The sequence below is a fragment of the Saccopteryx leptura genome, chromosome X (assembly GCF_036850995.1).
Source record: "Saccopteryx leptura isolate mSacLep1 chromosome X, mSacLep1_pri_phased_curated, whole genome shotgun sequence".
NCBI classification, from domain to species: domain Eukaryota; kingdom Metazoa; phylum Chordata; class Mammalia; order Chiroptera; family Emballonuridae; genus Saccopteryx; species Saccopteryx leptura.
This window is the reverse complement of record NC_089516.1, coordinates 78,586,818-78,604,968: the sequence shown is the minus strand read 5'-3', so window position 1 is coordinate 78,604,968 and position 18,151 is coordinate 78,586,818. Positions and strand designations below refer to the sequence as shown.

The window sequence follows — 18,151 nt, the reverse complement described above, 5'->3', positions numbered from 1 at the left end:
TTTATATGACATTCCTTGAAACAGCAATAAAATAGAATCACATAATAATTTCTTTTATTTTTAATTGCAAATCTCTCTTAATACTGATCAGGAAACTTGACAATGATTCAAAAGGAAAATTCTCCTATGACCTGCTGGCTCTTGTTCCACTGTCAAGATTCATAAATATAACTGATAAATATTTCCTGTCTGATTAGAATGTTTTCACATCCCCTGCCTCTTCACAACCATCCACTGTGAAATGAAGTAACAACTCCAGGGCCTCAAAATCCTGCTCTTATCTGTAAATAACTTGGAAGAATGTTACCCCTTATGTTCTGTTTCTGAAGCAAACTTTTTTACTCTCAGCTTCCATTTTCTGTTTTCCTCCTCATTAATTGCCCCTTCAGGCAGAACCAGTGACATAGGTAAGAGATAACTGGAATCACATAATTTGAGTTGCATCAGGGTATTCTTATCCTGACTGACCATTTCTGTTCTGTATATAAAGAGGCTTTCCCAGGATAGATCTTCCTATATGTTTACAGATGTATACAAATACCACTGGAGAGAGAAATGAGTACCCAAATAAGACACTAGATAAATACATTATTTTCTCCTAATATCATGTGTCACCACTTTCTTTCAAATCATATTACGTAAATTTGGTAGCCTAAGGTGAAAGATATCCCCAGATGTTAATTCAGGAGTTAATATAGCAGAACTCATTTCTACCAAATTATAAATATTTTAGTTCAATAAAAGAGTTTATGAATTTATCTAACTATCTTACAAATCTGTGCTTTTGGTAGGCAGAAAGACTAAGTCTAGTTTTCCTAGCTGACCTCATTCCAACCCATCCCAGCTCTCATAAAAAACAAAAATTTTTGTCCTATTGACAGAACAGTAGAATTTTTTTCTTGTTGGGGGTTTATTAATCATATTTATTTTACCACCTTGGGAACAGTGTAAAAGCAAAAGAATGTGTGTGTATCCTTGTGTGTGTGTGAGAGAGAGAGAGATTGAGAAAGAAAGAGAGACCTTATACAGAGTGGAACAAAATTACAATTACAATTGTGAGTATGTGAAACACAAAATGTATTCGTGTATTATTATTTGTTAATTACTGTATTATTTTCCAAAAGAACAACTGTAAACCTATTTTTATCCAACCCTGTATATTGGTCACAGATAAAGTATGATTAAGTATGGCTAGAAAGAACAGAAGCAATGTCACTACCAAGTAAGAAATTTTAGCACAAAGTGTAAATCTAGCAGGTAGGTAACATATCCCATAGAAAACAAAGGTCTAGATAAGAATGAGCATATGTTTTTTCTATATTTCTCTCTTTTAAAAAAAACTCTATTGAAATAATTTACACACCATAAAATGTACCAATTTAAAAGTATACAATTCAATGGTTTTTAATATGTTTAGAGAGTTGTGTAACTATCACCACAATCTGATTTTCATCATCGCTCCCCCAAAACCCCATTAGCAATCATTCTTCATTCAATCCCTCTTACATTCACATTATTCCCCTCACAATCCAAGATAATGTCAACTAATGGTTTTTGGCTCCATTTCCATGCCAACAGGAATCCCCAATTTGGGGTGCAGTGAAGAAGGAAACTTTATTACTGCAAACAGCTCAACTATGATAGAGCACGGCTAACACAGCTGTGAAACACAGCTCAATAACTTTATACTTCAATTATAAAGCTCCATGGCTGTGAGGAGGCCCTGAGACTAGGCATCCCTGGAGCAATGCAGGCCTGGGGCGAGATCCCTCTCAGGCTGGACAGATCTGCTCTGCTCTGGTCTGCTCTATCCGCTCTGGCCTGGCCTTCTGTGTCTCAGCTCCCTCAAGGGAAATGCAGCCTTTAGCCTTAGATGGAAAGTGTGCTCTCCAAGGGAGCTGATGACAGAAGTCTCCATACCTGGTCCTTGATTGGCCAATTATCATGCAAATTAGGACTCAAAATCCTAGCAGTTTGATTGGTCCAAAAGGCACTGTACTGATTAGTCAGATGGAGCCACTCTGATTCGGCAGTGAAAATGCTAATGGGGGCTATAGCTGTGTAGCTCCAATTGGACAGGGAGGGCAAGCCTCAGTCCTATGGATTGAAATAGGATTCCAGGAACTCTATTAAAAGGACTAGCTAAGATGTCAGGAACACAGTTCAGGCAGGCAGTTCAGCGTAGGCTTCTCCCTGAAGAGTAGTTTGCATGAGAGACCTTTGTTTAGAAGAACCTGCTAGGCTCTGATATTAATGTTGAGCCCAGTTAGCCACCAGAAGCCCTTCTTAGTTGGCATCTTCTTTCTCCGTGTCCACAGAAGCTACTGATCTACTTTCTTTAGCTATAAAAATTTCCCAAAACAATTTATTAAATGCAATTATACATTATGTGGCCTTTTATGAAAGGCTTCTGTCACTTATATTTTTAGGGTCCATCCATTCTGGGTTTTTTTTTTTCTGTTTAATCTTTTATTCAGTATATTTCAATTCAGGAAACATCTGTTTTGTTTTCTGCATTCAAAGCTTTAGCATTCCATTTGGGAACATTGCCACTTATTATGACTTATTTTTATCTTTTTAAAGTCATTTTTTGGTATTGCTCACCTTTTAGCGTGCATTCTGTAGCCTATGCAATATCTATCAGTACTTCTTTTTTTTATTGCTGAACAGTATTACCCTTTATAGATATATCACCTTCTGTTTATCCGATTTTTTATATACCATTGTTTATACATTTGCACTTTCCACTTTCTGACGATTTGGGATAATGCTGGTATGAACATTTCCATCATTGTACACAGAAATGCATAGTTTCATTGTTTCCTCTTGGATTGTACTTCTGGTTTGTCAAAGTCACTGCACTATTTTGTATTCCCTGAAGTATAGAGGTTTTGTTTCTTTTTTCATTCTTGTTAACACCTGCAGTCTGTCTTTTGATTCTGCCTTTCAGTGAGTGTAATGCTGCATCTCTTTATAGTATTTATTTGTCTTTTCTTGATAGCTAATGTTATTGAGCTTATTTTTAAGTGGTTACTGGTCATTTGTATATTATCATAAGGTTATTTGTCTTTTTGTTGCTGAGTTGTAAGCAACTTTTTTGTTTGTTTGTTTGTTTTTTGGTTTTGTTTTTTTTTGTGTGTATTTTTCCGAAGCCAGAAACCGGGAGGCAGTCAGACAGACTCCCGCATGCGTCCGACCGGGATCCACCTGGCACGCCCACCAGGGGGTGATGTTCTGCCCTTCTGGGGCGTTGCTCTGCCACAATCAGAGCCATTCTAGCACCTGAGGCAGATGCCATAGAGCCATCCCCAGCGCCCGGGCAAACCTTGCTCCAATGGAGCCTTGGCTGCGGGAGGGGAAGAGAGAGACAGAGAGGAAGGAGAGGGGGAGGGGTGGAGAAGCAGATGGGCGCTTCTCCTGTGTGCCTTGGCCGGGAATCGAACCTGGGACTCCTGCATGCCAGGCCGACGCTCTACCACTGAGCCGACAGGCCAGGGCTAAGCAACTTTTTTATATATTCTGTAAAGTGGACTCTTGTCAGGTAAATGATTTGCAAAGATATCTTCCCACTCCATAGGTTGTCTTTTCACTTCCTTGAAAGTGTCCTTTAATGCACAGAAGTTTCCATTTTGATAAAACCCAATTTATCTACTTTTTTCCTTTGTTGTTTATGCCTTTGATATCATATGTAAGAACCTATTGCCATGAAGATTTATTTTATAATTACTTCTAAGATTTTATAACTTTAACTCTTACATTTAGGTCTTTAATTGATTTTGAGTTAATTTTTATATACAGTGTGGGGCAAAGTTAGATTTACAGCTGTATGTGAAACACAGTTTATTCTTGTATTATTATGTATTAGTTATTGTATTATTTTATAGCCAAAAGACTGTAAACTTACTTTTGCTCCACCATGGTATAAGGCAGAGGGTCCAATTGCACTCTTTTGAATGTGAATATTCAGTCATACCATACCATTTATTGAAGAGACTATTCTTTCACTGTTGAATGGTCTTCACATTATTGACCATAGATGTAGGTGTTTATTTGTAGACTCCTAATAATACTCCATTGATCTATATGCATATGCTTACATAATCACTACTCAATTTTGATTAGTGTAGCTTGTAGTAAGTTTTGAAACTGCGAAGTGTGAGTTCTCAAACTTTGTTTTTCTTTTCTAAGATTGTTTTTGGCTATGTAGGTTTTCTTTCAACTCCATGTGAATTTTAAAACCAGCATCTACATTTCTACCTAGAAAGTCATTGGGATTTCAAGACAGATTGTATTGAATCTGTAGATCACTTTGGATAGTACTGCACTCTTAACAATGGCCCATCCATGAACAAAGGAAGCCTTTTGATTTATTTAGGTTTTCTTTCATTTCTTTGAGCAATGTTCTGCAGTTTGTAGTGTGCAATTTAGAGTTCTTTTAAAAGTTAATGCTTGCACTCCATTAAACTACACAGTATTTTTGTTGCTTTTTGAGGGGGGGCATCAAGCAGTAACCAAATAACTTTTCTAAAAATATTTGATCCATGATCTTACATTATGGTTTTGACATTTTCAATAACAAATAAAAATAGATGAGTGTTCTTGTTAACTCTGTAGCATTGTTACCTCTTTGTGTTTTGTCATTGTAGTCCAACATGAAGAAACAACATATATTGCAGTTGCTTTGAAATCATCGATTCACCTTTATGCCTGGGCACCAAAGTCCTTTGATGAAAGCACTGCTATTAAAGTGAGTAGTTTCTTATTTCTTTTGAATTTTTTTTTATTTTGAAATAGTTTAAACAGAAAATATTTTTGAATATAGTAGCAGAAATATATACCATTCTTCTAAAGTTATTTTAATTTGACTATACCTTGCCAATCATTATTATTTAACCTTTTTCTTTTCAATAATTCACAGGCAGCACAGCAAGGGAAAGTGTGAGGGAAATCCCTGACCTCTTCCCTTAGAGGGAAGCTCCTCACTCCCAATTACTATATTCAACATAAAGTACTTGCTCTTCTAGAGCCCCGACACAGGCTTTGAATGACACCTCAATGACAGGAAGCTAATAAAGTCCCTGTTTAATCTTAATGGGGGGTGGAGAGCAAAGGGAAGGTAAGGAAAGGTGTGAAAATGGTACAGGGCATCACCCAATGGTAGAAGGATGAAGGAAGAGAAAGTCTTTAATTATCAGGGCTACAATAGATTAGCCCTGATAGTCTTTAATTATCAGGGCTACAATAGATTAGCCTTTCCAGGGGAGGAAAAAGTGGGTCTATATGCCGTCCAAGCTGAAACTTTAAATACATTTCTCTCTAGAACCATTGCAAAGAATGGTGGTTAGGCTTATTTGAATTACCAGTACTATTTCTATATGTATATGGTTTCATTGAACTTCTATGGATCAGCCTCTTAAGGTAACCATTTGGCATCCCAAACAATTAAGTTTCTGATGAATTTTTAATCATATTTTATAAACCGGGGACTCTTCTTAGCTGTATTATCTTTTCATAATGCTCCAGAATTCCACATAAATAGAATTATTTTTCTCATCCCTTAGTAATGAGAACTGATTAATAAACTTACAGCAGTATATAGAGTCTTAATCTGGGGTATGCATTAGAATCATCTGGAGCATTTGTTAAAAGTTAAGATCTCAGACCCAACCCCAGGCCAATTAGGACTAGAGTGGGGCCTGAAAATTTATTTATTTAAAAAATATTCCAGTTAATTTTGAATAAGTTGGTCCATCTACAAATTTTTACAAAGTGCTGATAATGATACATTATCATAGACCTCAACAAGGTATTTATGAAATACTTTTGTATCTTAGATCTGGATCTCTTTGCATGGTATATTTTGTAGGCCAAAATATCACATGTATATGATAAATATAAGGTAATTTTTATGATTGCCCCTCAATGTCTATTTGCATGTAAATATGTTCTCTTATAAATAATATAGAATACTATACTGACAGTGTTTGCTTACCCTGACAAAATTACATCCTTGATCTGATCTCCCTAATTTGGGCCTTGGGTCAGCTGTCAGTATTTGGATGTGGGTTTGTTCTTGGGTGTCTGCTGATTGGTCAGAGCTGCCTGGTATGGGGCTGGAAAGCAAAGAAGATAAATACCAACAGTCTGTCTAGCCTGACACATAGTCTCTGGTTCAAGTACTTACTCAAGTTCTTGAATCGCACCTCATCACTACAGTATGGTGAATCTTGTGATGCCCATTACTCCACTGTGACATGAACTTGGTAATGAATATTGTTTGGCTTTTTTTTTTCCTTGAACTAAGAACCGCAGGAGCCTAGAGTACATCCAGTCTATGGTAGGTTAACATGTATGGCCTTTTTCATTCCCTACCAAGTATGCATTGATCAATCAGCAGATTCCAAAGGAGACTACATGTCCTATGAAGCCTATATACGAATACTGGCAAAAATACAGGCAGCTGATCCAGCGAACCGTTTTAAGAGACCAGATGAGCTCCTTCATTTGCTGAAGCTCAAGGCAAGAAATTTAAAGACATCAAACGCAAGGCAGGGTCACACAAGGCTCTTAGGCTTATCAGAGATTTGACCTTTAAGGAAAACTCAATATTTAAGACCTAAAGATAATTATGTCCTTATTGTAGTACCAACCTTAATGAAAGTTGCAATACATAGGGCTCTAAATACATTATGTAATTTTTGACAATCACTTGGGTTTTATAAAACTGTTAAGCAAAGGGCAGGAGACTTTTTGCCTTAGAGTGTCAATTTTGGCCTTTGGGCCATATTTGGTTTTATATCTACAGGTATTTTCAACACTTGGTCATAAGCCAGTGACTGTTGACCTGGCTATTGGTTCTGAAAAAAGACTAAAGATTTTCTTCAGCTCAGCAGACGGATATCACATCATTGATGCAGAATCTGAGGTCATGTCTGATGTGACCCTGCCAAATAACGTAAGATCCCTTGAAATTATTTTTTATCATAATTTCAGTTATCCACAACTATCAAAACCCTTAAAGATTTAAATAAATGATTATCAATATTTATACTGGAACTGAAAAATAAAAGGTAACTATACAGTGCCAGAAAGTAGTAATAGGTAAACAAAAACTCACAGATAGTTTCCTTAGTCCAGACAACTGAGTCTGTTCTGCAGACAAATAGATTTTGTCTGGCAAGTTGGGTTTTTTTGTTGTTGTTTGTTTGTTTGTTAATAAAAAAATCAAGACTTCTATTGATAAACCAACAGATCTGACAACATCAGGCCCACATTACTTTCTAACCATTATCAACTGAAACTGATCTGTGCCTGTCTCCTTTTAGATAGAATATATGTTGTACATTCTCTATTCATTCATCTTGATGTATTTACAATAACTGGCACTGATAGGCATATTAGTTTACAGTCCTTACTTTAGTCCTTCGGAATGCCATAATGCATTAACAGATTCTTTAAAAATACACCACCAATATTGTAACATTACTATGTATTTCTCTCTTCTTTATCCAGAATATAGTACTTTAACTGTGATATATAGAAAATTATATAGAGAATTATTATAGGCCCTGACTGGTTTGCTCAGTGGATAAAGCATTAGCTAAGCATACGGATGTCTTGGGTTTGTCTGCTGATCAGGGCACATAGGAGAAGCAACCATCTGCTTTACTCCCCCTCCATCTTCCCCTTTTCTCCCTTTTCCCTTCCTGCCATCAGTGGCTTGATTGGTTCAAGCACCAGCTTCTGTGCTGAGGGTAGCCTGGTTGACTTGAGCATCAGCCCCACACAGGGGTTGCCAGTGGATCCCTGTCAGGTCATATGTGAGAGTCTGTCTCACTAACTCTCCTCCTCTCACTTAAAATGAATATTATTAAATGTTTTCTTATAGTGACAATTATAGTTAAAATTTCCAAAGGATTCAGCATTTAAAAAGCTAATTCACCTCAACTCTTAAATAATTGTAAATAATGAAAATATGACACATCCAAAAAATGGGGAGTTGTAAAAATACTATACACATAATTTATATAAAAATTTGGGACACATGATACCCTTCTCACACAACAAACACCATCCCAAATATAATTCTGCTGTGTCTCAGATTTGTTGGTGACAATATTTGTCCCATTGAAAATTATAATTAAAAGGAAGGGCTAGTCAACAAATCTGCTTTCTTAATTCCCCAACTTGTAAACAACTAAAATTTTAGCAGCTTAGCATCATACAAAAGTCCAAGAGAAGGCTTTTTATACTTTTAAATCACTGTAGTAATGTGATATTTTGCATAACTTTCAGTATTATTTCATACATCTCTGACAAATTACATAGAGAAGTTGTCAGATCATTAATGGAGACATTTTTGTCAGATCATAAGTGGAGTTTTTTTTTAAGTTTGGTCATATTAACAAAATAATTAACTGATCACTCAGTTGTCACATATGATTACATAGAAATCACCCTGTTTATAATGTGGAAAATACTAAACCAAGCCATGCTAAAGCCGCTTACTATGAGTTCAAGTTCATTTTAATATATTATAGTACTATTCAGTTGGAATATCTCCCATAACTTTATGCATCTTATTTTTAAATGTCATGACATATAGCTTTATTCTGAAACTAGGCAGCATTGAATATGGCAGCACTGGTCCACGTTTACACTTCCTTCAAAGGCGTTCAAGGTGATTAAACCCTGCATTCCACTTGACTCTTAAGCAAGGAAATTTATTTCCTTTTGAAGCAACCAGATAATTATTGTGGAAGCAAGGAGAGAAGATGGGTTTGTTAAAAAAAATCTGACCTCATTAGGATACATTAAAAAATAGTATTTTTAGCTAAACACCCTAGTGTCTCGACCCACTAAATGAGAAAGGACTCTAATAAAAGGGGATAAAGAGTGTCTTCTGAAACAATGTGTACTAAAAATAATATTTTTTCAAGAGTGCTCGATCACAAAAGCTGTAATGCTACAAGGAGGCTGTGTGTACAAAGAATATCTGGTCACTTCAGGATCGGAGAAGCAAGAGAATTACTTTGCAGGCTGTCTGGAATTACAGCAGTCCAGCTTTATTTATTTATTTTGTTTGTTTTGTTTTTGTTTTGTTTTATTTTGTTTTGTGTTTGAGGCAACTTTCTTCAAATTTCTTTTTCTCTCTTCCTTCATTTCTTTTTCTGATTCAATTGTTCATGCAAGTGCCCAGAGAGCGCATAAAAATTGCTTTTTGCCTCTGGATCCCCATTTTAATTGTAAGGATTGTTGTTGCTGAGACATGGCCTCAAGCACTTGACCTGAGTACACTGGGTTTGGCAAGTATAGTTTCTGACTTTATTTCCCCTGTAGGTGGCTAATTTAGAGAAATGTAATTGTTCATTTCAGGGAAATAATATCAACCTAACATTTTCTGTTGTTTAAGCCAATTTTGTCACATTGTTTACTACATCATGAAATCTAGAAATTCTTAGATATTTTTTAGTAGTTAATATTATGTAAACTAATATATTGCTAAATTTCTGTATTGAAGGTATTTTAATATTTTATAAACTTCATAAGAAATCCTACATTTTTGTGAAAGGAGGATGGCATATTTCAAACAGTGAAAAGTATAAAGATGCCTCTTGTAAAAATTTTAAACTCAAGCTATTTTTAATTTTCTATTTTTGATTTGAAGGAATTGGGAGATAACCAATGATTGTGTATGTTATTTGATTCACACATTCATTGCTAAAATATTCATTAATGTGCTGGAATCCAACTTTAATAAGTAATAATACTTCTATCATTATACCTAATATATTGTGAAATTTCAATGAATTTCTCTGTTTTAGAAATATAGCTCTGCTTTTCTCAAAGATTTATCTTAAATATAAAGGAGAATATTAAATGGTGATAACTTTTTGACATAAGGAAGGCTCTTTTTAAGTGTTGGGTAGCATGTTGTTTAATATTGAGATTAAAATATTTCTTCCTTCCTGTACTTTGAACCACCTTTTGGTCTTTATTGTTCAACCAATCTGCATCAATTAAGGTAGTAGTGATTAAATTTGGACATAAAAATCCTTATGAAACATAATTCCAGCCCCTGGAAATCATTATACCACAGAATATCATCATTTTACCTGATTCCTTGGGAATTGGCATGATGCTCACCTTTAATGCTGAAGCCCTTTCTATGGAACCAAATGAACAACTCTTCAAGAAGATCCTTGAAGTGTGGAAAGACATACCATCTTCAGTAGGTATGTATACATTTTTTCCTCTTTTACATGTTCCCATAGAAGCTTCCATTTCCTGAGGTATCCTATTTTCTCCAAACATTTAGGGTTAATTTGTGATACTGCATAGTTGTTCCCTCAGGTTATGCGTGGTTGTCCTATATGCTTAATGAATCCACAAGGTTACTACAAAAGGACTGATTTTGGCTTAGTTCTCATTTTCAATAATCATATAATAAAAATAGGAAAGGAATTTCTTTCCATAAAAAAGTACTTTTTTTCTTTTTACTCCCTTTGCTTGCAGATTTTACACAAATTTTGAAAATGTTTCATTCTATTACATTGATTTGGGGTCTACTACCTTTTCCTGAGGAGAATGGCAAATAGCCATTAAAAAGAGCAAAATGTTTCTATTTCACATAGTCCATAGTGTTCTTTTTAGTGAGTAATAGTCTTGTGAAGAATTAAATACAGGGTGCGCCAAAAGTAAGTTTACAGTTGTTCATATGGAAAATAATTCAGTAACTAATAAATAATAACCGAATAAATTGTGTTTCACATACTCACAAGTATAAACATTCTTTGGCCTACATTGTACAAACTGAATATATGACATATTGCTTGTCACTAAGATTTCATCACTTTTCATTTACAAAAAAAAAAAAAAAAAAAAAAAAAAAGGTAAATATGAGTCACTGGAATGTCAGTTAGGAACCACCCATATGGCAAAATAAAGAAAACTGCTTTTTAATCAGTTTCTTCCTGACCAGTGCAGAACTGAAGATCTGGGTAATGTGAATAACTTCAGACTCTAGTATATGTCTCTGAGGTTTGGTGACTACACAGGTGATTCTAGGTAGGGAACAGAATGCATACGAATAGTAAAAATATTAGAGGAGAATGATTTGATGGAGGATAAATATTCTTGGAAGGAGAAGGAGTTTAATGAAGCAAATAAAACAGAAGGGGGAGAGAGAGACAGAGAAAGATAGAGAAAGGTAGTTTGTCATTAGAGAAGCCAGAAGCTTCTAAAATCTTTAATAAAGGGCTAAATGTGATACTTATGGGGCTATTAAATCCAGTTTAAAAGAACTGCTTTTTAGTGGACGTTTTTTCATCTTGGGATCATGGAACTTTGCATTGCATCTGCAGAATCATTTCTTTTTGCATACATAGTATTAAGGATTGTCTTGAAAACCTCCTCCAATTTCTTCAAACAGGTAAGAACTCAAAGAGGGTTTAAAACCATTTTAAAGTGATGGAAGATAAATGCTTACAATATAATTAATAGATGTGAGGCATAAGAAACTAAAAATGATGAATCTTGATTTAACCATTACAGTAGTACTTTTTGAGCAATTTGTTAATCAAATATTGGAATAAGAAAATTCAGGTCAAATGGGAAACTGAACAAACCCCTGTATATGACACTATACAATCTTAAGAATCAAAAGGGTCTTAAAAAGTCACCTGGTATATCTCTTGTCTTTAGAACAACTTCTAACCTAAATCAAAAATATACTTTAGCTGTTAGAACTTGAAAACCATCTCAAGTTATAGCACTATAATAACATGATATTTTGGTCTATGTGTTAAGGGTATTTTGAGAGTATACTAAAGAATACAGTAGTGTAACACTAATATTAAGGAAATAAATTACTCTTCTTTTTTTTTCTAAAAACAACTATTTTGTTATTTAAAACTAACCCAGATTTTCCCAATCTAAAACTCACATTTCTAAAGATACATTCACTGTGTTCAATGTTATTTCTATAAATGTTCATAATATATATGGAAGCTTAACAATCACAGCAAGTATCACTAAGTATTCCCATCCAAATCATTGGATTGCACATCATAACCAGGTTAGCTCAGTAGCTAGGTTAAGTAACAGATTAGTGTATTTCAAAATTAAGTTGGAAATAATGTAATGCCATATGAATTGTGTACTTGACTCAGCATGTAATCTGTGCATTAAGTTTAGAAGTTTTTGTTCTCTGTGGTTGTTGAAAAAAATTCAGTTTTAATATGGAAAATAATACAGTAACTAATAAATAATAACCGAATAAATTGTGTTTATACTTCACCTATGTGAATCCAGATAGACTAAATCTATTACTTTTTCCCATTATTCAGGCTGTAGATTCCTTTTATTTGACTTACATCTGGAGTAATTTTAATTCTAGTCTAAAATTGGACTTATAAAGTCTCCTTAGGAGACCATTGTCTCAAGAAAATATGATTGTAATTTAATTAGTTTTATGTCAATTCCATATATATAAATATTTGAATTGTAATATAAAAGAGAAAAAATAATAGATTCTTAGAAAGTTTTAGTTGATGGATTCAAAGTGGCTCACACTGCCTATGAAAAGTCACTTTCATAAAGGTTTAATAATTTTTTTCATGAGTCTTTTTATGCATATTTAATATATGTACATATAGGCCAGGTAAAGTTTGGTTTAAACCAATGTATCCTAGAACCTTTGAGGAACATAAGAAAAAAAATTAAATTATATTTTATTTTATTTATTTATTTATTTTCCTGAAGCCGGAAACGGGGAGAGACAGTCAGACAGACTCCCGCATGCGCCCCACCGGGATCCACCCGGCACGCCCACCAGGGGCGATGCTCTGCCCCTCCCGGGCGTCGCTCTATCGAGATCAGAGCCACTCTAGCGCCTGGGGCAGAGGCCAAGGAGCCATCCCCAGCGCCCGGGACATCTTTGCTCCAATGGAGCCTTGGCTGCGGGAGGGGAAGAGAGACAGAGAGGAAGGAGGGGGTGGGGGTGGAGAAGCAAATGGGCGCTTCTCCTATGTGCCCTGGCCGGGAATCGAACCTGGGTCCCCCGCACGCCAGGCCGACGCTCTACCGCTGAGCCAACCGGCCAGGGCAAAAAATTAAATTATATTTTAATTACATCAATGCAAAGTTTATTGTCTTTATAATAGAAAAAAATGAATATAGACTAGTGAGTTGAGTTCTAATTTTAGTCATGTTATTATGGGAATGAAAGTGCCTTATTTTAGTGTATTCTAGATTATTTTATCTTGATTTAAATTTTTGATATTATTTTAAGTGCAAGATTGTCTTTATGGAAATTTGTTTTCCCAAAAAGTAGATAAAGAATAAGAACTCTAAAATTAAACATTTAACCATCATACTGCCTCCTGTGTCAAAAATACCTTACAGCACTGGCTGACAATATGGCTATTTACATTGTTAGGCTTTCTGCTTTAAAGCAGTTGTCCTAATCTTTATTGTCACCAAGGAATATAAAACAAGGTACAAAAGTTGAAGTCTTATAAAAATTTCCTGACCAAGAGAAAACATTAACAATATCAAATTAACTTTACATCTCTTTATAACATAGTGATTCATTGAAGTGCATTAAATTTGTTAAATTCATTATTTGAGCAAGTCATTTTTTAACAGTTTAATTTTGAAAAGTTAGTTTTCCGTGTGTGTTGGTTGAACATGATTACAAACCCTTATGCCTGGCTTCAACTAGCCTAGAAAATAAAGAATGGCTATGGATAGATTTGACCTTCTATCAACACGGTAGAATTAACTCTTGGCTTTTTCTGTAATATTGGAGAATATGAATACCGAGATTAACTGAGATCTAGTTATTCAGTATTGATTACAATGCTGAAAATAAATAGCTGTTTTTAACACCACTGCTGAGCAGCATAATGACCAGATGACTGACTATAGAAGAAGGAAAAATAATATGTTTACTGGAACTATAATCATCTTTTTAATAATCAAGTGGTAACTGATTATAATTTTCTATCAGTGATAGAACTATTTTGAATTTTTCTAATTTTTAATTTTTTACTACAGCTTTTGAATGTACACAGAGAACCACAGGATGGGGCCAAAAGGCTATTGAAGTTCGTTCTTTGCAATCAAGGCTTCTGGAAGGTGAACTGAAGCGCAGGTCGATTAAGAAGCTGAGATTTCTGTGTACCCGAGGTGACAAGGTATAATTTATTGCCTCTAGTTAAAGAAAAACCTAAAACAAGCAATGAAAAGTAACTAAATAAATTTATATTCCTTTCCTTCTGACCATAAATATATGCTATATTTCTTAAATTGACATACTATTGATAAAAAAATATATATTGCATTTGGCTGTAGAAGCATTGACTTGGTAAATGATGAAATTTGATTTCAGAAAGAAGCAAGCTTCAAAAAAAGTTTTTAAAGAATCTAATTATGTCCTAAGCAAAGCTTAGCCATTACTTGGTTTGGTGCAAAATCCATTATTGTCTTTAATGCATAATTCTTTTCATGTTCATATTAATATATATTGCTCACAAAAATTAGGGGATATTTCAAAATAAATATAAAGCAATAAAACATCCCCTAATTTTTGTGAGAAGTATATGTGAAACAAAATGCTTCAATAAATTTGGTTTTTATAGTTTCCTACATAATTTAATAACAGAAAGAAAAGCACTTAAGTATGCTGAACACCTACTTATATACTCGAGTTTGTGTTAACTACTTTTAAAGCTACATTTAATCTTCACAAGTGGGTATTATTATGTCCATTTTACAGGAATTAAACATAAAATCAATATTTGGCAATTATTTGTGTAGTGCGATCAATTTTAACAACCCATTTAAGGAGTTTAGATGGAAAATGAATAAAATCATTACAGTCTTGCATAACAAGAAGAAAAAAATCCTAATAAGGGTAGGAAAAAATCACATTTAAAAGAGATTGCAGAGTTTTTCACTTAATATCAGAAGGTAAAATACTGTACATCAAGGAAAGGTACTAGTTTGCGATATAAAGGGATATAATGGCAAAAACTGGTCGCTAAAATCAAATAGACCTAGAATACAATTCGGGCTTTGGTGTCTGACTAGGTGTAAAAACCCAGAAGTTTGATTAATCTTTCTGGGCCTTTAGTCTCTTCATCCCCAAAATGGGATATCTGCTTTTGGAACAATTCTGAAATTAGTGATAATGTGTATATAATAAACATCTCACAGATTGCCTGGCACATAAAATGTGTTAAGTCAAAGATAGTTAGTGTTATCATCATTTCCACTGTTGTCACAAACCCTTCTAAAAATATCCAAAATGGATTTTGAAGGACTGAGTACCAACAAGGAGGCCTCTATTTTGCTATTTAGTCTCATGTTTTCTTCTAATTATCTTTAGGGCACAGACCTTATTTTTACAACATATTTGTAAGTCAATCATTTTAGCTCATAATATCAATCTCTTGATGTTAGTGTATTCCATCGATAGAGAAAATTAAATTTTCACCAAGTAGAAAATTTCAAATACACCAGAAACAATGGGGAATAGCATCAAAATAACTTAATCATTTCCCTATATTAAAAAACGAAAGCCAAACTGAAGAAAAGTAGATTTTTCTAAGGACAGAATTGTTCACCAAAACTAATCAAGAAGTTTAGCAGATAATTGTCATTTATAAAAAGCAAATTTTATTTTAATTGTATTAAGTTCCATTATATAGAACATGATAAAAGGTTGCTTTAATATATAATTTAAACTATATACTATTTTAAATTCTAATTTTTTTAATTTGAGCAAGTCTTATTCTGAAAAACAGTATGGCTTAATATTTTAATTGGTTGATGCAGATAAATTGAAGTTATTATAGTTGTAGCTATCAAATATCAGGTTTCAATGTATGAAATATTTACTGATGGTGTCTTTCTTTCTTTCTTTCTTTCTTTCATTCTTTCTTTCTTTTTTTTAAAGCTGTTCTTTACCTCCACCCTGCGCAATCGCCATAGCCGGGTTTACATTATGACCCTTGGGAAACTTGAAGAGCTCCAAAGCAATTATGCTGTTTAAAAGTTTTCAACGATTTATTACAACATTTATAAACATCATAAATATGCAGTTTGCATATTAAAATTTCTGAGTTTAATTAAACATTCACTTTTATTATTAGGTAAAATTAAATCAGATACTTTACTTTTTCATGTAGCACAGAATAGTTGTAATGAGAAATGCAGCTTTATATATAAAATTAACTATAGCAAGCTCTATGTACTCCAATGGTGTACAACGTCTTTTGCACAAAATTTGCAACTTTTGTTACTGTGAATTCAGACACTATTTTTGGATAGTTTGGACAGTATCTATATTCAGATTTTATAACATGGAGTAAGGAAACCTGTAATGAGTTAGATTTTAAGCAGCTTTCTAAAGAATTGGCACTGAATGAGATTTTTCAGAAAAAATAAAAGTAGCATCAAACTATACAGGAATTTGCAAAGTCATATAAAGAACTAAAGGTTAGATTATGAAGTGAAAATAAGAAGAACCTACATGCCTGGAGAAAGTACTTCAGTGATAAAGAGGAAAGGGCCATCCATTTCTCATTACTCCATGACAGTTTAGCACACAGAGACCAGTTGTGTTCTTTTCACCGCATATTAAGCTGATTTTCTCCTGATAAGAAGAAAGAAAGAAAACCTCAGATACTTCCTTTTCCTCAGAACCTCCAAAGATGTGCAATAGCTTTTAAAATACCACCAAATAATATACTTGCAAGTCTGAATACAGGACTCAACTCTTATAAACATGTACTATAGAATTAGCTTGTTGTTGTTGTTTTTAATACTTTACTACAGACGTCAAATTCTACCCCCAAGAATGGATTGATTGATTTATCAAAATTCTTATCTGGCCAATAGTGTGACTATCAGACAACATTAAATATTTTCCCAATCCCAGATTAAACTATATAAAAAGTTGACCTTCAGTTGTGAAAAAATAAAACAACCAAAACGTTGGCTGCTAATTTTTTTTATATTTTTATTTCTGTAAAACTGGAAATTAATCTAAAGTGATAAGTCCACATATAAGGATTTGATGTTATAGGTAAAAATTTAAAAAGTTTCTGAAAAATATATAAATTTAATTAAGTACCTAAGTCCACGTATTTAGAATACTGAAAACCATGCTAGTTTATCATCATGAAATGTATTGACGCTATAAATGATGGTTTTGGTCACCTATGGTTACTGCTATCTGGTGAAAAGTATAATTTTTGTATATCCATCCTCAACACCATGGTTAGTTCTGGGGTAGTAGAGAGGCAACAGAACTACCACAAAGTATACCTCAATATAATCCCTCTAGTGCTTCTTAAATCTGAAGACAATGCTAGTGGGATCATAATTTTCAAACTACCTGGTTAACCAAAATACAAAAGCAGCTTATTTTGTGATTTCATTTAACACATTATTTTCTTGGCAGCTTAGAGCCAGGAATGGTGATTTGGATTTTCCTAACAACTTATATCAAGAGTTTAGTAGCTCAACAATGATAATTTAGGAGAACCTGAATCCACGAATTAAAAAATAAATGTGATTCACATTTCTGTTACTGTGAAACAATAATGTGATCCTGAAACTGGCTTATTCTTGAGTGTTTACAACTCACATGACTTTTTAAGTACAGTAGTTTAAAGAAAAAAAAAAGCGCTTTCACGTCAAATTATTTCTACAGAAGTGGTTTTCATTATTATAAATTTGTACACCAAAAAGGCCATGAGGAACTTTGTGCAAGGATCTCATTGCTGAGCAAATGGAGCTTGCTATGTTTGAATTTCAGAAAATTTTCTCCTTTAAGTAGCATGTAGAATCAAGTTTTTTAAGTATTCATTTTTAAATAATATTTACTCAAAGTTAAGTTTCAAAAATAGGTTTTATCTTAAAATCATATTTTAATTCAGTAAGAGAGTAAACTATTTTAGGAACTCAACTCCCATTGTACTCTGTGGTTGCTATTCTAATGAACAGAAAATAGTGGCTTCATAGACAGAATTGTCCCAAAATAAGCCAGAGAGATTGCAAAATGTGTAACTGAGCTTTAAGGAAAAAGGGGTTAGTGAAGAAAGCAAGGTGGGCATATATTAAGAAGAAACATTGGAATGCT

At 33.8% G+C, this 18,151-nt stretch overlaps 1 protein-coding gene across 3 annotated transcripts in view; it reads left to right on the top strand.

Annotated features, from left to right (window-relative positions):
- NRK (Nik related kinase) overlaps nt 1-16,520 on the top strand; it is a 155,219-nt gene extending 138,699 nt beyond the window's left edge. For 2 of the 3 annotated variants that reach the window (XM_066357137.1, XM_066357135.1), the window contains 5 exons: nt 4,647-4,747; nt 6,806-6,955; nt 10,076-10,235; nt 14,059-14,198; nt 15,962-16,520. In XM_066357137.1, the coding sequence (XP_066213234.1) occupies nt 4,647-4,747; nt 6,806-6,955; nt 10,076-10,235; nt 14,059-14,198; nt 15,962-16,057 (647 nt within the window). In that variant the 3' untranslated portion in view covers nt 16,058-16,520. The remainder of the gene's footprint in view (nt 1-4,646; nt 4,748-6,805; nt 6,956-10,075; nt 10,236-14,058; nt 14,199-15,961) is intronic. The other variant, XM_066357136.1, reaches the window with a different exon arrangement.
- Nucleotides 16,521-18,151: the final 1,631 nt, after the last annotated feature.